Source organism: Juglans regia, chromosome 14 (assembly GCF_001411555.2).
Source record: "Juglans regia cultivar Chandler chromosome 14, Walnut 2.0, whole genome shotgun sequence".
NCBI lineage: Eukaryota > Viridiplantae > Streptophyta > Magnoliopsida > Fagales > Juglandaceae > Juglans > Juglans regia.
Window position 1 is genome coordinate 472,228 of NC_049914.1, and position 21,560 is coordinate 493,787.

Genomic DNA, 21,560 nt, shown 5'->3' on the forward strand with positions numbered 1-21,560 from the left:
TATTTAAAAATATATATATTTAAAAAAATTATTTTTAATAATAAATTTTATAATTATTTAATATACGTAATTTATTTTAAAAAATTTATTTTTTAATAATAAATTTTATTAATTTTTAAAATAATTACGTCAGGTTAATACACTTTATAATTATTAGCAGTTGGGCAATGTGCGAGGCACATTTGCTCGGAGATTGAACCAAAAAGATTTTGCTTAAGAAATAAGGCAACTCATCATCACTGATCATCATGATCACATACTACCTCATCACTACTACACCTGATCTTGATCATTAATGATGTTATCTTCCAATAAAAATTATGCTAAACATGCTGCATGTCTCACCCAGATCAAACTAATCAATACCTTCCATCCAATCAGAATCTCAAATTTTTTAATTTGTATTTCTTTGTTAATTAATTATATCATTGAAGGCCAGCGTTGTACTCAATATGCATGCCTTTAGATTATTAGATTAATTAATACGACTATATAATATTTAAGACTCAAGAGCTTTCATGGCCATTATCATAATTTTGCCAAACAAAGCAAAATTTTAAAATAATAATAATAACAATAATTTGAAAAAACATTAAAGAGTTTGTGTCATCAAAATTAATAATAATTTGTTATAATTTGTTCATGTGGAGGTCCAGGCAAGATCCTTCACACAAATGTAATCAAGAGAAAATCCTGGTAAATGGTGACATTACTGGATGCATTGGTATATCTGTATATATATATATATATGTGTGTATATAATTTGCTATATATATATAAATAAAGATATTTTTTCCAATTTGATTTTATATAATATTTTCTTACTTTTTATTCTATTCACTTTTATCAAAAAAAAAAAAAAAGAATTTACTATTATTTATTAATAACAAGTAGTTAGATATTTTTTCAGATGAGAAATTATAAAATATAGCAACATATATTATTTTTTTATAGTGATTTTATTAAATTTTTTTTTTTCTCACTTTGTCTCTCTCATCTGGCCCGATTCATCCCCACAGCCTGTTCTCCTTCAGCCCAGTCCAGTGCCGCCATGCGCCAGCCAGCCTCACTGCCACCACCGGCGAGTCCCCCTCAAGTCGACGACCAACCCAGGCACCACCGATGTCCCTCACGCACAACCCTATATCTTTCCGCGAAAACTCATCCGAAATGAATTTCTTCCATTTATCTCAACCTGCGCCGCCGTATGCGGCCACCCAGCGTCACGACCACCACCGACTCCTCCTCCTCATGCCGGCAACCAACTCAGCCACTACCGATGTCCCCCACGCGCAGGCCTCCCTCTCCCTCGCGGAAACCAACCGAAATGAGTTTTATCCATTTGTGTCCAGTTATGCAGCCGTACGCAGCTACCCAGGCCACCGGCCACCGCACCTCCACCACTTCACATCGGCGACAACCTCTACTAGACCCAGCCACCACGAACCTCCCGTTCCCTCTCAGTCGCACACTGGCATTCGCATGCACATGGCAACTCTCTCTCTCCCTCTTTTCAAATCAAAAAGAAACAAAGAAGAAAGAAAACAAAGATGCGAAAATAAATATGAAACGAAGAAGAAACAAACATGCGAAAAAGAGAAAAATAAAAACAAACTGATTAGAAGAATTTTGCATACCAACAACGAGAAGAAAAATCCTCAAATAGCACGGAAGAATTTTTCTCCACTTGAGTTTAAAAGGTCTGCAAATGTTGGAAGATCACAAATCATATCTGCACTCCATCCTTTCTATCAATTATACTTTAATATGAACAGTAATTACTGTATATATGCTTTTAAGATAGTATAAGATATATAAAATTACTCTTAAAAAAAAAAAAAGAAAGAATTGATCTTATCAAAACATTTTCTCGGCATACTTTTTCGGTGGCTATATTGCCGCTTTGTGAACTCAAGTTTGACGCATTTCCCCCCACTCATTCGTTCTCGGGTGGAAAAGACTTTCCACTTCCAACTTTCCGACACTTCCCGAATTATCAAAATTCAAAAGAAAATGCCCGAGAAACGTTGGATTCCGCAGGTCTTGTGGCGCCTTTTCGGAAACCGAGCGCGTACACTGGCAAGCACGATCGTTGCGCTACTTCCTCCTCCTCTGCCCTCCCCGGCGGAGTGCCCGTGCAAGGGCTTGCGATGTCTCGGCTGCAGTGGCTCCAACGCGATGTCGTTTCTGTCGAGACCAGAGGACCCCGAAGACTACCTCAAACTTCTGAATCGCTGCTTCATTGTTGTCCCTGACGATGCGCCCGCGCTCTCTCATTTCCACCCTCACTGCCGCTGGTCTCAAGCTCAAGTCTGTATGCCTATTAGCCTATGAATATTCATACACATGTATTGACTCATGCTTTATGTGTCAATATATATCAGCCTCTGTGTGTGTGTGTGGACACAGACAGACTCTAATTAATTTATTAGACGTTTGGGTCTTTGAGGTGGGGCACATTGATAATCATAGCTATACAGGGTTATATGTGTATGTGTGTGTAAGGAGTGAACAGATCAAGGAAAATAATTTGTAAAAGAAAACAAAATCATAGATATACCAGCGACGATTTTGTTTTCTTTTACGATGGTGTATAGAATTTTCCTTTTTGCAATTGTTCAGTTCAACCCATGAACCATCGAATAAATCAGAAATAAATTTTTGCTCTCAAATTTTTTTTTGATGACGGGGCAACCGCCCCACGGATGGAGCCCTTAGGACTCACCTGTGGAACTTAAACCCTGTAGGAGAGTAGCACAACAACCCACCACCATGTCCTCCCACTTAAATCACAGTTTGATTCTAGGGGGAATCGAATATGTGATTGGGCTCATGCACACAAGTTCAAGTGTGCTGTTACAACTTGGGCTACCCACGGGTGGGTTACTCCTTTCAAATTTTGGTACCTTATGGAATGGGACTCTTTACTTAATTTTTCCCAAAACGATCTTTCTTTTTGACATTCGAATTTCATACAAATTGATACTTGTTCAATTATTTTGAATTGGATGAATTATTGTATTTCCAAGAAAACAAGAAGGCAAATTAAAGATGTTAGTTTAATGTAACATGAAAAACAGAATCCTTTACATAACTGTGTCTAAAATATCAATGGTTCCCCCCCCTTCCTTTCCTTTTGGTGCATTGCATTGTTTGGTGGTGGTCATACTGATTGATTAACCAACTGAGTCTAAAACTGTTGGACTCTTCCTTTTCCTCTTGGGTGCATTACATGAGTTAATGGTGGTGATACTGATTTTTGTGTAGGTAGTGCTTCCATTGTTCACATCAGTAGTCTTTAACTCAATCTTGATAAGGGCGTTGGTTTGGACATCTTATATGTAACCCACTTGCCATTTTTTCAGATTGTGCGAAGGGCTATTGAAATGAAGACGTATGATAAAGCCATGTCTTCCAATGTAGTATGTGACAGTTATGATAAGGTAAGAATTTATTGTTTGTGTTAATTTATTGTACAATTTTTTATTCACTATGTGGGAGGTGGTTGGGCTCATGGATGTAGAGGGGCCTAAATACTACACGGCACAGAAAACTCCACTAACAAATACAGCAAATTAGAAAATGAAAATCCAGTAGCCACATATTACTCATGTATAAGATATACAAGTTGCAGAGTTGTCTCGTTATAGTTACAATCCTATGGAGAAATAAAAATCTAATTGAATTTTAAATCATAGTTCATCAGCAATTGATTTGAATTTTGTGCAAAGCATTTTTAAAAAGAGTTAGCATATTTTCTGGTGATTGCTTTCTATGTATCACACTTATTCTCCCATATATTTAGAAAGGACGCACAAGTGCTAAGAAGCCAAATGTTCATCAGAGATAAAAAGAAGTGAAGATCATTGGGTAACCATAGGATGTTTAAATTATCACAGGTGTTTGTGATCTACACCACATGCTCACCAAAGAAAAAAAAACTTGGTTTACTTGAATTGTCAAAATGCATGTGTATCTAAGTGCTGTTTGATTACTTTCATCCTTTTCTATAACCATAGTTTATCATGATTTCACTTATTCAATTTTATTTTTTTGGGCATACAAAGATGTAAAGATGAATACACATGCCACTGGTCATTCTAATGTTCCATTTGTGGTATGCTGATGAGAGTTATATCCTCATTTATCTATTTATTTGCCTTTTTATTTCTTCCAAAAGCAGTGGTTTATTGACATTTGTAGTTCCCATATTTCTTTGGTGAAAAGCATGTATCTATGTGTAACAGATTAATCACTCGAGCCCCATCATGGAACTTTTATCTTCTTCAGCATGGTGCCTTTTATTACAAAGGGTATGCTTTGCTTTGTTCTTTTCTTTTATTTTCTTGAAATGCATTGATTTGTTTGTGTTTTGTCTTAAAGTAATTACCGAAACAAGGTGAACAATGCATGTATGCAGGTTGGGGATGATGTCATGTTTTATCTTCTAAATCATACATCAGTGTTTTTACCACTTCCGAATAAGAAGCACCGTCAAGTGGCAGGTCCTCCTATAAGTAAGTTATGCTATGAGTTTTCAAAGCGAAGACCAGAGTCTCAGTATCCACATACTTCACTTATACATTGCGGTAAAAGAGTTTCTGAACACTACTTGTAGAAGTTTCATAAATACGGGACAATTGCTTCAAATTTGCCTTATACAGTATATTTTGTATTAACAAATTCTCTTTCATTTATAAAAAATTCCCTTATACAGTACCTAGGAAATTAACTTTGCATAAATATGCTGTTAATATGTAGAAAAATTCTAAACATAAGCCTCCAACTCTTGCACACCACTTAAAAATATGTGATTTTACCTTTTTACCCTCATTTTTCATAAAATATGAAATATGAAATATATATATTTTTTTTGATAAGCAATAAATTTTATTCAAAGAAATAGGCATAAGCCCAAGTACACAGGATGTATACAAAGGAAATACCTACAACTTCCAGAAACAAAAAAGAAAACTACCACCATAAAGCTATTAAGTGGTGTGCGGAGTTTGAGACTTCTGTGTAGCACAACTCTAATATGTAATATGTACATTTTTTATTTTACTTAGTAAAAAAACATATATAATATATCCTTTTATATATGTACAATGTACTTTTGAAAAGCATTTTGTGTAAATAAATCTTAACGAAACAGTCTATACATGAGGCCTGAGTGGTGATTGAAAGCCCTTCGAAGATATTTTTTTTATTGGCACCGGGTATCCGAGAACAGCGTCCCGACTAATCCTAGGGGTGCATACGCCCTCAACAAGGAGTTTCGCGTAAGTGCACCTCGGGTATGTCAAGGGGAAAATCCCTCAGTCTGATGGTCCCTAGAGATTGTTTGCATCCAGTGGGAACCCTTCTAAGATATGTAGAGATCATGTAGACATTTGAAAACAAATAGATCAATAAACATAACCACTTCGATCATACTATTTGAAATCTTGGATAACTTGGACTTGGAATACACCTATTGCGTTTTTTAATGAAATTATTATTGCTTATAAAAAACTATTTGGATAAGTAGTAACTAATTGTCAATATGAATTCCCTTTCTTTATGAATTTATAGTGTTTCTGTTGTCTGTGCTTTATTTTAATTTCTACATTCCTGGACTCTTTAATGTTCTGCAAGGTTGTATGTTTTATAACTATAGACCTTGTTCATACCCGACTTGTCACTATCTGTTGATGTTCATTTCTAATAGATCTTTCCCCTCTTATGTTGTCTGTAATTATTTTTACTCTCTGGATATTAACCAATGAGATTGATTGGAGGCTTCAAAAATGGTGATATAGTTGCCTCTTTTTCTCAGGATCCAAAAAGAAGAGGCCTTTAGTTGAAGACCATAGCTCATTTTCAGTGGCACAGAAATTAAGTAGTTCTCCTAGTGTTGATGATCCCTCAAGTTCTGTAAGCTGGGATGGCTCCAATGCTAGCAGTAGTATTAGATCATTTACTCGGCTTTACAGAGAAAAGCATTCTCAAATGAATTTATTGAAAGCAGATACAGCAATTACTGGAACTGGTACCAATGACACCAGAGATTCAGATGATGAATTTCAAGAATGCTCCAATCAGATTGCAGAAAAATCTCGAAAGCGTTCCAGGCCATTTAGTTGGCAGCGTTGCAGAAAACGAAGGCATTTAAATTCTGAAGAAACCAATGTTAAGACCTCTTTTGCTACAAGTCAGTACAAAGATGGCTTTTCCCAGGGGCTCCAGCCTGGAGGGATTGCAAGCTTAAGTCATCCTGGCATGGTGATTCCATATTTTGTTGCCATGTGGAGATACTTTCACAGTATTGTATTTGTTGAGTCTTTGTATACATGAGTTATACTTGAGGGGTTTTCTTTCTATCTTATAAAAATTATTGCTACTTTCTTTGATGGTTTCAAGTTCCTATTCTTTTAAACTTGTTGATTCGGATGTGGCCTTTTTGTTTTGATTGTTATTCTTTTTAATTTTTGTTTTTAGTTTCCTCTCTTCTTAACCATGTTATCTGTTTCTAACTTTCTATGGGTGTCTGTGCACTTGGCGTCATGCACAGAAAGAGACTGAGAGTGAGAAAAGATGCCACTGGTAATATAACAGTGGTTGAGTGTGAAAAATTGTTCCAAAGGACAAGAGGGATATGCTGTGGGTCAGCTTTAACAGAGAGGCTGAAGTATAATTTGGTCAATTTCTTCTTTTCTCATATGTAAAGTCCTATGGTAATCTCGCATTGTTGTGTTTCCTGAAATATTTAAGGTTACCATAAAAACTAAAATTTGGTTGTTATATACCCTTACCAGGAAGATTGACCGACTTTATGCCTTGTACAATAAGCCTTTTGATATCTTTCATTGAAACGATTTTGTTTCTACAGTGCTATTGCGGTTTCTTTAGTTTTTTGACTTATTTTTTTTGCCTTTTGGATATGATCTATGTGTAGATGCCATGGGAATGCTCTTGTTCTTTAGGAGTGCAAGCTCCCCAGTCCCTGGTAGTTGCCAAAGGGGCTCATATTAACAGGCAATCCATGTTTTATGACTTGCAATCTTATTCATCAGTTTTTCCTCGAAAGCGTATCCGTCCATTTAGTTTAAACGTATGCCATTAATTTGTCATCTTTGCATGTTAAATTGATTTGCATTTTCTGTTGTCTTCACCTTACTTTATAGCTCCTCAATCAATCAGAACTGTTTGATATGTTGTCCTTTGGTAGTCATCTCATCTGTCTCTATTTTATACTCTATTCTTTGTTTCTTTTTGTGTCATGAGGTTATGCATTCTTATTTGCCAAAGAACCATGGTTACTTTATAAGCATGATGTTATGATCTGCTGTTTATGCCTTTATCGGGTGTAAAAGAATACATTACCTTAATAATCTTCAGATATACTAAGTTCTCTAAAGCCCAATTTTTCTGATGCAAAGTTTCTTATTGGCAATATCTATGGCCTATCTGAACTAAATGCGGGTGTTCAGTCAGCGCCAAGCTTCCCGATTAGTGGCTTTAATCTCACCGGATATCCCTGCCTGTAAGAAGCGAGAGCAATTTTTCATTACGGAATTTTTTGTCGTCATATGATATCTTTTATATCTATTTAGTGATTTTCATGGAAAAATGTGACCTTTTGTGGTTGGCCCGTATATTAATTTCAGTTTGGTCTCTGCACTCTAATTTTCTTATCACTGTCGAATATTCAGTGCATAATTCATTTAAGATACAGAGCCCTTAGCCTATTATTACTAATAAAATCTCTTGATTACCGATAAAAAAAGAAGAAGAAAGATACAGAGCCCTTAGTTTCCTTTGCTTGACACAGTAGGAGAGTTTTGCTGGAGATGATTCCAAACTTCCAATTTTATACTAATTTCATTGTTAATGGGTCAGTGAAATTCTTGTGCTAGAACCTCACAGCCAATGCCAACTAGTTTGTGTTTTGCAAAAGACTTTGAATAGAAATGATGATTACTACTACCATGAGGTTTTTCAGATGGTAGCTGTGCTGTGTATTAGAACACAGGTGCATGTAAAATTTTACGGAACTATAAAATTGTGAGGAAAAAACTGGACATGTTGTGATCATATTAGGGCTATAAAACTTTCACTCAAGCCCATGTATTGATTTTTTATTTTAATCTTTCTTTTAGTTTCTAGATTGTAGTGTTTATACTTAACAGCTTATTTTTGGTTCTTCAGGTACAACTCACTTGTTAAGTTTCTTAAGAGTCTCATACGCAGGATGCATCGTTGCCAACATTTCAGATTATTGGATAAACATTGTGTTGTTCCAGCAGTGAACAGTCATTCTACTGGAAAATCTTGCACCATTGTTGAGGTTAGTATTGGGACGCTTGAGAGGTGTATCAGGTGTATGAAGGCATAGGTGATTTTAGCGATTACTTGATGTGGTTATATGCTGTGCAGATTACTGTACATTTTTAACACCTTGGTGCATATGTGCACACCTAGACCTAGATAATTCTGCAAATTGAAATTCTGCAGCCATGCATGCAAATTTATTTATTTTTTCCGGGAGGGTGGGGGAGTGGTCTTTATTAAATGGGAGAGCTCATTATAGCATTGCACACAGTTTAATGCCAATTCCAAAAGTTATCTCAGTGATTTAAATACTTCTAGCTTGTTCTGAGAGTAATGCAATACTTCACTTTTCATTTCAGGGGGATACGATAAGGAAAAATATTTCAGAGAATTCTCATGGTTTTGAATCTGCAAATTGTGAGGAAACCCTGAACACAATCAGGCCTCAGTTTGAGGCACATAAGTCTTATTGCTCAAAAACCCAGGTAGTGTCCTTTATATGGGCAGTTATCAGGAGTGTAGTTCCTCCAGAGTTGTTAGGAACATCTTATAACTGGAGAATGCTAAGGAGAAATATTGCCAAGTTTATTCGCCTTAGAAGATTTGAGAAATTCTCATTGAAGCAGTGCATGCATAAATTGAAAACATCGAGGTTCCCGTTTCTATCGACTCTACATTTGTTGCCTAACGGCTTAACAAGGTTGAATGATGCCGCAAATATTTTGAAACACAATCTTTTGCAAAGCTGGATCTTTTGGCTCTTTTCATGTCTAGTGGTGCCACTTGTGCAAGCAAACTTCTATGTCACTGAAACTGAGCATGGAGATCAAGAGGTATATTTTTATAGGAAGTCTGTTTGGGTGAAGTTGATGAATAGGGCCATCACTTGCTTGAAAGGTCAGAACTATCTTGAATTGGATGTTCCAGCTGTTAGAAATATTATAAGCAAAAGATTGTTTGGTTTCTCAAAACTCAGACTTCGTCCGAAAGAGAATGGAGTGAGGATGCTGGCAAATCTGAAGGCATCATCAAGATTGCCAGCACAGGAGTCCTCTTTGGAAGATCAATCATTTGGAATGCGTAGAAATGGAAAATTTAATCTGAAGAAAGTTAAATATAATCATTTCAAGTCTGTAAATTGTGTTCTTCGTGATACATATGCTGTTTTAAAAGGTCTGCAGTTGGAAGGACCGGAGATGTTAGGATCATCAGTTTTTGATTACAATGAGGTATATAGAAAGTTATGTCCATTTTTTATTGGTCTGAAGAATGGATCAACAATAATGCCTCGCATATTTGTTGTTGTTTCTGATGTGTTAAAAGCATTTGATTCAGTTGATCAGGACAAGCTGCTTAGTGTAATGAATGATATCATACTGAATGATAAATACCTTCTTAGACAGTCTGACCAGGTAGTGTGCACGAAGAAAAATCCGTGGGTTCATAAAAACCTTTTGTTGGTTAATCAAAATATCGGCATTACAAGAGTCACACCCTCTGTTCCCTTTCAATCACTGCATACTGTGCTTGTTAATCAGGTACTTTTTCCAGTAACCCTATGAGGAACATTGCTGGTTGAATTTATTTGCATAGACCTTTTCTATTTTGATTGGATATGTTAGAAATTACTGCTTTCTTTTTTATAAGCTTAATCACTTAGTCTCAGCTTTTACTAACCGAGATAACTACTGCCTACAAACACAATGCTTGTTTGTCTCATGATACGTGCAAGATACAAAATAGTCCTTAGCAATCCTGTAAGCACCTTGAGCAATATTTTGAATTGACCACTATCCTTTATATCTTTCTGATTACTAGCTTTGCAAACCAGGGGGAGCAATGCACCATTTTTTTTTTTTTTGTGGGAAGAAGTTGTTTTTTCGTTGGAGTGCTCAAGTTTTGATGTTCAAATGAAGCTCTACCACATGATAATTGTTTTTTGTGTTTGGAAAAGGGCCATTTAGATCTAGCATTAGTTCAGTCATGCTTTGACTTCAATCAGCTTTCCTTGGTCCCTATTGTGCTCACCCGCCAGCCATATGCAGCCTATGTCAACTGTGTATTAACGTGCTTAAAAGGGGATGAAGAATGAAGCTTTTCAGCTCCCTGTTGTGAGGCAAATTTACCACGCATCCAATTCACTTCAGCAGATCTTTCTATCATGTCATATTGCTCCTCTTTGATGCATCCTATGTTCTCTGCTATCATCCACTAAAATTATAACCGTCCCTTCATCTGAAGTTGGTGTTAAATATTAGACACAAACCAAAAATTGTGATCACTAACAAGATATGAATCTCTACTCAGTTTGGTCCAGTGAATCTCCTGAGAGTCACTACATGGTAACATTATGTTACCAATATACACAACAGGGGTTGTGTTTCCATTTCTAAGTTTGGAGATTGTATGGTGCACCTAACTATGCATAGAAATTTATTTGATTAGAGCCTGAACAAGTCAATTTCACTTTCTCTTATCAAAAAAAATTTCACTTTCATGTCTACTCACTTTTCTTTCACCTTCTTATACATGAAAACCTAGGGGGTGGTCTTTTATGTGCTTTTCCCTCCTTTTTTCATGTGGTACCATTGGATGGCCAGTTTTATGACTTCAGAGAATTAATTTTTTAAAAAGAAAGCGAACTGTACACATCTTTTTCATTCACTATTTTTTATGTAATGTTATGTAACGTTTTGTATAGTTTAAAAGGTAAATCCTGCTTAATTCCTATATATAATACTTTTACTTGTAAAAAAAAAAAAATCCAGCTTAATTCCTATAAATTGATTTTGCTGTAATCTTCAAGGAATAGACATTGCTTAATATTGCAAGAAATTGAAAGTCATATCATCCTACTGGACTCCACAAGTAGGTGTCAACTGAATAAGACTGGACTTTTTTTTATAAGTAAAATAGGACTATAGACTTTTAAAGTGTAAACATGAAATGCTTTGTTGTGTCTTTTTATACTTGTAAACAAATAACATTTCTTCTTACAGGAGTGGAGCAGATACGTGAAAAAAGAAGAGCTATTTTTCACCCTAAAGGAACATGTTAAGTTCAATGTGCTGCAGTTTAATAAAAAGTTTTACTTGCAAGGTTTAGGCATTCCTCAAGGAAGCATTTTGTCATCTCTGCTTTGCTCTTTATACTTTGGACATCTGGAAAGGAATGTGATCTTTCCATTCCTTGAGAAAACTTGTGAATGTACTGCTAAAAATTTACCTAGAGGACATATTTATCGTGATGCTTCAGAACAGGAAAGCAGTGTGGATAAGTTTGACTCACCCCTGAATTATATACTCTTAAGATTTATTGATGACTTCCTTCTTATTTCAACTTCAAAGAAGCAGGCCACTAGCTTCTTTTCCAGGTTGCAAAGAGGATTTCGAAATTACAACTGCTTCATGAATGATGATAAATATGGTCTCAATTTTGATAATGGATGCATATCAGGGGTTCCATCAAACAGGGTTTCTGAGGGTGAAGATGGCATTTCATTCCTTCGATGGAGTGGGTTGCTTATCAACTGCGGCACTTTAGAAGTTCAGGCAGACTACACGAAGTAAATTCTCGTATATTTTTCCAATTTGCTTTGCTATCATTTCACTCGCCAGATGCATCTTATGATCTTGTATTTGGAGAGTGCAATTTTGTTTATTGGTGAACTGTACCTTGAGATGCTAAGATTGGGGAGTTGGGACCATATCATAGACTGTTGAACAATGTCCAAATCACAATCTTGTTACTCACTAAGCTTTTGATCGCTTGATAATGTTTACTAGTTTTGTTCTACAAATTATTGATGTATAGCAGTAGTACTGCCATTAGCTTTGGAGACTTTTAACAGCTGTTGGTAGATTTGTTTTCCAGTTTCACCCTTTTTGCTCCAAGCCGTTTTACTTTTGAAGGTTCTTCTAGCAGTTGCTTGATTTAATTGGATCCAATTCCTATCAGGTTTCCTACCAGAATTTGTCAATACCACATGGTTAGCAACTTTTATTAATTTTTTTCTGATTTAAAACCTTAAAACTGCAAGAAAAGTGATATCCGACCCTATTTAAAGCTTGATTAGTTTACTTTTCTCATTGTTTGCCCTATTAGATTGATGCTAGGTCTAATTGTTTGCCTCACAAGCTAGGGTTTTGGGCTTGGATCATTTTATTTTCATATTTCATTGGTTTGCTATTGGAGCTCTGCATATTCTAACAGGACCTAAAGTTTTGTTTTCCTTTTGTAAAGATTGAATGTACTATTCTCAGTTATATGAAAGTCAACTTTATTTATTTTTTAACTTACCAAAAAAAGGGAAGTTAAGTTTCTTCCTCATGTAACGTTCTCCATATACTTAACAGGTATCTGAATAAGCATTTAAGTTCAACTCTTACTGTCTGCTGGCAAGGTAAACCAGGCCGTAATCTGAAGGAAAAACTGTGTGGCTTTATTAGACCTAAATGCCATCCTATATTCTTCGACTCGAATATTAATTCAGCAGCTGTTGTCAGATTAAATATGTATCAAGCATTTTTGCTATGTGCAATGAAGTTTCACTGTTATGTTCGTGAATTGTCGTACATTTGCAAACTTCACACTGGATTCTATGTAAGCATTATTGAAAGATCTTTGAGGTATGGAAGTACTTCTTGTTATGATCTTATAGTGTATGTGGTAATCAAAGCTGCAGTTTTCATGTACTGATTCTAATTTTTACTTAGCATTGATGCAGCTCCATGTAGCTGCCATGCAAACTTATTGAATTGTTGTCTATGCTTTTGATACAAGTCTTTTCAGTTAACATCCATAAAATCTAATTATTTCTGTTGATTGGTGTAAGGTATATGTATGTGTGCATAAAGAGACGGATGCGATCTGCATACCGTGGTTCTGATTTCCGACCAACTTTTCAAGTGGAAGAGGGAGAAGTTGAATGGCTTGGATTATATGCTTATATCCAGGTATTGAAGAGAAAAGAATCTCGGCATAAAAAGTTGCTATCTACACTAAGGTGCAAGTTCGCACAGAGAATGCCCGGGAGTGTGCCATCTCAACTAAAATATGCAGTTACTGCCTCACATTCCTCCTTAATTTGGAAAATTCAATACTAAATTCTTGGAGGTATGTCACAAATGGTATAATGATTGAACTGTTTTGTTCCCATTTTTCATATCACTAGTGCAACTATCGAAGGACTATGAGAATTATACTAAAGTTTATTTTGTAATTCCTTTTCCTTTAGCATAGATGCATACTTGAGTTTGTTTCTCTAAAATATTAGCCGGATATTGCTTTGCTCCAAGTTTACAAAGCAGCATCCGAACCCTCTGGTACACATGCAGACGCATCCATAGGAAGAACTGGCACATTCGATCATTGGTCAATCACAGACCACTCGATTGAATGTTTTGTGTTGTTTTCTCATGTTTCATTGAGAAATTGGGCGTTGGAATAGATACAATCTTCTAATAAGCAGGAACGAATGAGGCTGAGTTTGTGCCTATCAGAAGTGCATGCACCTGAGGATGAAATCATGAAACTGAAGCTTTCTGTGGCTTGCCAATTGTAGCAATCATCGTTTTGGTGGATTTGTAAAACAGAATGTGTTGAGTGTTCTGAGTTCAGAGCTATTGAGCATTCTTTCTTGGATGCTCTTCTTGATCAGCAGTCCATGATGGTTGTATAGTATGATTTTTTTTTTTCCTGGTTTTTATATCTTTATTGATGTGAGATGTTCAAGAAGATATAATGTTCGGTGACTCTGGCCATGTGACATCCAATATATATTTAGTAGTTTTTATTTATAAAAATATATATATTTAGTAGTTTTTTATTTAATAAGATACTTATGTACTCGATACTTATGTACTCGACCGTCCAATATTCAATATTACTAGGGTCTCAAATCCTAAAATTCAATGCTATTGCTTTCCTAAAAGGAAAACAAATCACGCTATTGCTAGTTTTAGATGGCACAAAATAATCATCGCAAACTCACCTTCTCCGCTTATGTAAAATTTATCTAAAACGGGAGAATGCTATGTTTAGATGTCAATACTATCTCAACTCATTTTAAATCAATTATTGATGGTATTTACTATTTTATTTTATTTTTATAAAAAGTTAAACCCATCTCAACTGACTTCCTATATTCAAATAAATATCTCAACCTATTTATATTTAAACACATTTTAATGGAATCTATAAAATATTACCATTTATTAAGATTGTAAATAATTCAGTTTGGTGCGACAAAATTGACTGGACCGAAATTTTCTCAATCAGACCGAATTCTGGACCGATCGGTCTTGGTCCCAAAATATGTGGACTGATGAAATTCAGCCTGGTCTTAGGTCTACAAATTTTGGATCGGACTAGACCGAATATGATCGAATATATTTAAAATATTTTTAATAGTTTAATATATTATTTTTATAAAACAATTATATAAGTTAATGATGTAATTTTCATATAATTTATTATCATTGACCATATACAATATAAAAATATATATGCTATCAATTAATAATAAATTATAAATCATGTGATAATTTATGTCATTATATGTAAATAGTTAATACATCATACATTCATACATACTTTACTATTTACACTTAATTAAAATGATTAGATAATTTTGTTTAAATATTTAAGTTGCAAACAAGCATAAATAATCTATATACAATGAAATTATTTTATATTCATTAACCATATATAAAATGTATGACATTATTAATAATTATGCATATGAAAGAGTAAAGTCTAGGTTAGTAAATAGTAATTAAGTTAGTAAGTAGTAACTATCAACATCATAAATATAATTATAATAATTTTTTTTAATAAGTTAGTTATATAATCCAAATTAATAATTCACTTAATTTTAATTTAGTAATTTAAATATATTTTTTTATTAATTTATTTGGAAAGAATGAAAAAAATAATAAAATAATTAGATCGAACCGAACGGACTAGACCAATAGCTACCGATCTAGTCTGGTCGCTATGGATGTTTAGTCTTGTCCGATTTGGAAAAAATGATAGAATCGAAAAATTTCAGTCTATCACCGAACCAAACTAATTTATCTCTACTATTTACAAATTAACTTAGATGATTTAATTTGACCTCAAAATTGAATGCAGCCTTGAAAACGTGAAAATTATTTTTTGTCAATTTATATCTTCTTATATCGTAAAATCCCAAAAGTGTAAAAAATAATTGATCAAAAATTATGTTTTAAGGGAAAAAAAAATTTAGTAGTTTATGAGTCCCAATATCACAATACGAATCTACGATGGTAAACCTTTTCTCCGAATTCCACGTGCCAAGATTAAACGTGCAGCCGAGCCGCACCGGTGCACAACATAGAAAAACTGTTCACTCTTTAGTCATTTAAGCCCTTCCCTACCTGGTTAGCTACCCCTACAGTCTTCCATTGCAATAATCTCTCTTCGAATCAGAAAAATTAGGGTTTACAAGGAAATGGCATTAGCTGCTCGCATCAGATCGGGTCTCCCTCTCCTGAGCAAGGCTCTCCATTCCGCTCCCTTTCCTGTCCCGAGATCCGCGCTTGCTCTCTCCAACTCTGAGGTGATACTCAAAAACTAAAATATAAATTAAGATAAAGGCAAATCGATTTTCTTTTTTCTTTTTTTCCCTTTTTGAGTCTGATCTTCGTTGATGTGTTGTTGTGAATGAATTATATTTGGTTTGACTTAGTTATACGTTGTTTGGTTCCCGAGAAATTGCTGGAAATTTGAGAAATAAAAAAATGATCATTTTTCTTATTTTCTTTTTCGCTTGTTTATTTTTGGCTATTTTGAATGCTGAAAGGCTCAGCCGATTAATTATTTTTAGTGTTTTGTTATATGTGTTTGTTTGCGTTGTGGATAGGGTTAGAGTAGTGACTTCAATCTTTCATGGTCGCAATTGAGTTTTCTGTTTCGTCACTTCCGAAAAGTGGTTACTTCATGCACACTTACAAATTTCTGCTTAATCAATTATTTGCCTTTGTTAGGGAAGAAGTTTTTATTCTCTTGTTGTGTGCTGTCTGATTTTGGCCATTCTCTGGTTGCAGTTCTCAAGGAATTATGCCACTACTACTGGGCAAAAGGAAAAGAAAGTTAGGGTAAGTGAAGTTGTCAGTTTTACGAATTGACTTGCATCGAACATTCAAGTTAATATATAGATGAAATATGCACTGTACTCTTTCAGCCATATCATTCCCATGTTTATTACTGTTTGACTTAACCTTATATTCTGATTTGGGGAATGGCAGTTGGCAGAGTATGCTGACTAAATTGTTACTCTTTTCTCTGTTTAAGTATTTTAAGTATAAACATGGATGTGTATTCCAAAAGCAAGTGTAAGGTGTCGCCACTGGACTTATAGTGAATTAGTGCCTCATCCCCCTTCATTAATGGGGTGATCTTGGCTTAACCAATGAGAGGAGAGGGATTAAGGAGGGTAAAGGGCCTAAAGTCTACTGCATTTGGTTGCCTTAAGTTATCGTTTGGTCCCGTCAGAAAGAAACGAGCGGTGTTTTGAAGATAGGGAGCATACGATGGCGGAGCTTCAGAATTTTTTTGTACACACTTTAATGCTTTGGTTTTCAGCCATTGTTCTTAATGGAAACAATGCACATGACTTATTGTCTTTAATCTCTTGATCTTAGAATGTATTTAGGTGTTCTTTTGTATACTTATTGTGTATACGGGTTATGCCTATTTCATTCGTATCAATAAATTTACTTATAAAAAAAAAAAAAAATTATGGTTTGGTCCCAAAAAGAGAAGTTTGAGGTTTCAATAGTCAACATTTCTCTTGTAGATGTAACTCAATATGTTGCAGCGGACAATGAAATTCATTTTTCTCTTAATTGAAATCTATTTATTGATTTTTTATTTCACTCATCCGATCCCTTCTTATCAATATTTTTTTATTTATATTGCTCTGTTTCTTTTCCACGGAATTATAGGTGCCTCTAGCTTTATTTGGGGGAACCGGAAACTATGCATCTGCATTGTACCTTGCGGGATTTAAAGAAAATTGTCTAGAAAAGGTTGAGGCTGAACTTCTTGACCTTGTTGAGGCTTTAAAGAAAAGTCCTACCTTTTCTCAGTTCACAAAGGACCTCACAGTCCCGGCAGATGTCAGAGTGAAGGCTATCCAGGAAATTGCAAATGAAGCTAAATTTTCAGAGGTGACAAAGCGTTTCTTGGGTATGATATGTAGCTCCATCATTATTCTTCCCCTTCATGTCTCTTGTGAAGTGTTTGGTTTGAGAGAAATAGCCATTTGGTGGAGGGTGTGGAAATATTCCTGCAGTATGATTGTTCTTCACCATTTAGTTTTGATGTCTGCTTCATCTAGATCTGTTGTTAAGATGTATTTCTTTGGGTTTTTGGTTGTTTCTAGCTTTTGATTTCTACCATTTCCTTCCATTTTTTGTTTTTTAATAAGTATTTCCTTTCTTATTTTGTTTTTTTAATAAGGCCTGGTTTGGATAATGAAAGCCCTCATCTCATCTCATTCCATCTCATCTCATCTCATTCCATCTCATCTCAATATCCAAACACCACAAACACACACACTTTTCAATTTCAAATCTTCAACTTTTTCATCTAATCATTACCTAATCATTATAACTTTCCCAAACTTCAAAACAAAACACAAAAATAAAAAAATAAAAAAAACTTTTTCAACTTCCAAAATAAAAATAATATTAAAAAAATTATAGTATAACAATATTTTACTTTTTAATATTTTATTCAACTTTTTTCTCTTTCCTTTCCCAAAATCCCATAAAATATTTTAGCTCAAACAATTTCTAACTCATCTCAACTCAACTATTTCTCTACTTCACACTCTCAACTTCCTTTCCCCCTTTTTTTTTTTTTTGCCCCAGGCGCTCCTTCCTTGCAGTTTTCCCCCCCACATCCTGTGTACTAGAGTTGTGCACATTTTTCCTTGTCTTAATTTTACACTCCTAGAAAATGTAGGTCAGTTAGGGAATTTCAGAATGACAAGTTGACTGTTTTCATTTAGTGAGCAAACTCTATGCCCTCATTTTACGTTCCCTCAAGCATTGCATGTGCTTTCACCTGCTTCTTTGTAAAAGAAACCATGTCCACGCCACCGCTTTTGCTTTGATCAATTTCACAGATGGAACAAAGTTAATTTTCCATGCTTAATTTGCACACTGGGGAGCTTGAGAATGCAATACAGTCAAAATGCTTGTTGTAACATGCTATGGTGTTTGTCTTTGAAGGTTTGCCTCAATGAACTTGATGTGAAATTAATTTTCTTTTTAGCATTCTGGGAGGTTTTTAATATTGCTGGGCTCCATTGTGAGCTAAATGGGTAAAGTTTTTGGTCTTAGTATGATAGAAAGGAAATTGCTTCAAATTGGAAAGAGAAGTCTGGATATTGTTTCCAGGTACATCGTTCGAGTTCATTATAATCCAATCCTAGCAAGAGAGGATTCTGGTCAAGTGTAGGAGATGATGGTGATTCAGTTGATTATTTTTGGTATAAACATAGTGCATCAACTTCTATAAACAAAAACAGGGTCATTTATACTAAGATGTTTTTTCCCCGCCGGGGGGGTTAAACATATTTAGTTTTGATGTAAGCTCGTAGCTTCTTCGAGGTTGTCTAGGAATGTCACCTTCTCTTAGTCGTCTTTGTGCCAGTGTTATTGATTGGTGCCTAAAAGTAGCCATTTACTTGATACCTAGTGAAATATTGTACTGTGGATTCCCTGCTGCAGCTTGAATTTCCTGCTTTCTAGAGTGTAGTAGGTATTTCCTTTATATACATCCTGTGTACTTGGGCTGTGCCTATTCTTGGTAATAAAATTTCTTATTAATTAAAAAAAAAAAAGTTATCGTAGGGCAAAAGGTGGTGCTAGTGTTCTCAATTTTTGGTTGAACTTAAGAATTATACTTGTTCTGTTCATTATGCCGATACACCACTTTAGTGCATATGCTTGCAGTAATCTTACTTAGACATACTACAATGTATCCTCTCTCTTATCATTGGAGGGGTTCATCATATTCAATTTTATGTTCATCTTATGTATTTTCTTGATTCATTGCTGCTCAGTTTTATTTTTTTCTCTTTAATTGGTAATGAATTCATATATTGTGTGTAATCCTTTATAAATTCTTGTAGTTGTGTTGGCTGACAATGGGAGGCTAAGATATATTGACAGCATCACTAAGAGATTTTTGGAGCTGACCATGGCACTTAGGGGAGAAGTGAAAGCTGTAGTGATCACTGTCATTGTATGTTCTTACTCGTGATGATAAAATATCTATTGCTCAGAGCATGTGGCATTCTGTTTTATTACTTACATAATCAGTTACCGTCAGCTACTTAGGATTTTTTTTTTCTCTTGTATATAAGGAAATGTCAAGTTTTTGTAAATGTTAGCGTGTTGTAAGGCTTTTGTAGTATGTCTCCTGGGCTTGGTGGTGTACCATAGATAGTTGGTCTATGTTTTATCCCTAATGACTACCGTTGCTAATAAAGCTAGTTACACATAAATGCAGTAGAGTTGATTGCTAAAAGACCAATTAATCTCTCCTCTATTCCAGGCTATGTGAGCTAGTGTACACTGCTTGATTGGAAATCCATTTATCTTGGTTGCGATAATGTATTCATATTTGGATATATGGCTTGTTTTCTGCATTTCCTGGGATTTTACTTGAATATCACCTGTTATAAGACTTCAGATTAGATGGATGGATGGATGTACACTTAGTGTGTGTTTGGATGTTGAAGTGAGTTGAGTTGAATTGAGTTGAGATGATAAAATATTGTTAGAATATTATTTTTTAATATTATTATTATTTTGAGATTTGAAAAAGTTAAATTATTTATTATATTTTGTATTGGGATTTGAAAAAGTTGTAATGATGAGTTGAGATGAGTTTGGCAACCAAACTCACCCAGTTTACTCACTTTCGTTCGAGGTTTTGGCAAATGACTCGAGTGAGCCTAGAAATATTGAAAAAATATGAAAGAACCAAAATAGATTGGTGGGGGTGAGAATATGAAAAGCCAAAAATCCCTTGGGAGTGTCAAAACTGCTTAAAGGGATATGTTTAATAGTCCTATACAACTATTTCTCAATAGTAGTTGAGAATTCTTATGTGTTCTAATTGTTGTTATTTCCTCACTAGCCCCTTCCACCGGAAGAGGAGAAAGAACTGAAGGAAACCCTTCAAGATATTATCGGACACGGCAAGAAAGTTAAACTTGAACAGAAGGTATGTAAGCATATTTTCTTGCACGAGTTCTTTTATTCTAGACCAAAAATAATTAATTTTTTGTCTAGACCGAAAATAATTATTATTTTGTCTACCAGATTGATCCCCGTATTCTTGGTGGCCTGGTGGTTGATTTTGGACACAAGGTATTTGATATGTCCATCAAGACCAGGGCGCAGCAGATGGAAAGGTTCTTGAGGGAGCCCGTAAACTCTGGCAGCCTGTGAAATGTGTTTACATTTGTTTCAGTGGATGCTTAATGAAAGTGTTTTTTCTTATAAAAGAAGGCTTTTAAGGAAAATGTTTCTTCCGGTTTGATTTTGGTTCTCGTAAACTCATTTATGTATTGGTAGAATGCCATACATTTGCAAATAAGAAGCTACAAATTTTATTCACATTTGTTAGAGCAATCGATGGTTGGAACTTTTCCTTTGTATGATTTTGTGAAGAGAATAGGTAGGGAGGGCCAATCTGCATATTGGCTATGCGTGTTTTTCAATCCCTAATAATTGTGTTTTCCTATCTGTAATAAATTGCAGACCCTCGTGGTCATTGGTAGGGCTGTTCACGGGCTCTACGAGGTCGGTTTTGATGGCGTTCTGATAAGGAAAAAACCGTAGTCGAAAACTGTTCATTTCAAGCAGTTAGTTTGGTGTGACTCAACACATCCTCGACCATCCTCGTGGCCGACCCAAGTGCAGCTACCCTTGCGATCAAGATCGGTGCCTGTGTTAAAAAGTACTTAAATAGTCTTAAAAATATTTTAATAAAAAATATATTAAAGAAATTTTAATCTCAAATGAGTTAAAAAGTACAATATTATACTTTTTTGAATAATACAGAATGTAATTTGAATTTTAAAAGATTGTTAATATATGAAAATATTTATACAATTTTAAGATAATTATAACTTTTAAAAATATGATCCTAGAAAAATTTAAATAATTATCATTTTTATCTCAGAAATTATTTTTTTAATT

At 34.8% G+C, this 21,560-nt stretch overlaps 2 protein-coding genes across 7 annotated transcripts; both read left to right on the forward strand.

Annotated features, from left to right (window-relative positions):
• The first annotated feature begins 1,884 nt into the window (after positions 1 to 1,884).
• LOC109001539 (telomerase reverse transcriptase) lies at positions 1,885 to 14,080 on the forward strand. 6 transcript variants are annotated; one of them, XM_018978875.2, is made up of 13 exons: positions 1,885 to 2,310; positions 3,366 to 3,443; positions 4,248 to 4,313; positions 4,421 to 4,589; positions 5,819 to 6,264; positions 6,938 to 7,070; positions 7,381 to 7,525; positions 8,191 to 8,329; positions 8,673 to 9,851; positions 11,313 to 11,878; positions 12,669 to 12,941; positions 13,148 to 13,428; positions 13,611 to 14,080. In XM_018978875.2, exons 1-12 carry the CDS (start codon positions 2,014 to 2,016, stop codon positions 13,416 to 13,418), a joined length of 3,762 nt encoding a protein of 1,253 aa, XP_018834420.1. In that variant the 5' UTR covers positions 1,885 to 2,013; the 3' UTR covers positions 13,419 to 13,428; positions 13,611 to 14,080. The 6 variants fall into 6 exon arrangements, with proteins under 6 accessions (XP_018834420.1, XP_018834417.1, XP_018834422.1 ...); XM_018978872.2 differs by having other exon boundaries at positions 13,148 to 14,080; XM_018978877.2 differs by having other exon boundaries at positions 4,421 to 4,517; positions 13,148 to 14,080.
• A 1,589-nt stretch (positions 14,081 to 15,669) lies between these two features.
• LOC109001540 (ATP synthase subunit O, mitochondrial-like) lies at positions 15,670 to 21,016 on the forward strand. The gene is made up of 6 exons (XM_018978885.2): positions 15,670 to 15,895; positions 16,383 to 16,433; positions 17,283 to 17,526; positions 19,481 to 19,593; positions 20,494 to 20,580; positions 20,679 to 21,016. The coding sequence occupies exons 1-6, from the start codon at positions 15,788 to 15,790 to the stop codon at positions 20,805 to 20,807; spliced, it is 732 nt and encodes a 243-aa protein (XP_018834430.1). The 5' UTR covers positions 15,670 to 15,787; the 3' UTR covers positions 20,808 to 21,016.
• The last annotated feature ends 544 nt before the right edge of the window (positions 21,017 to 21,560 follow it).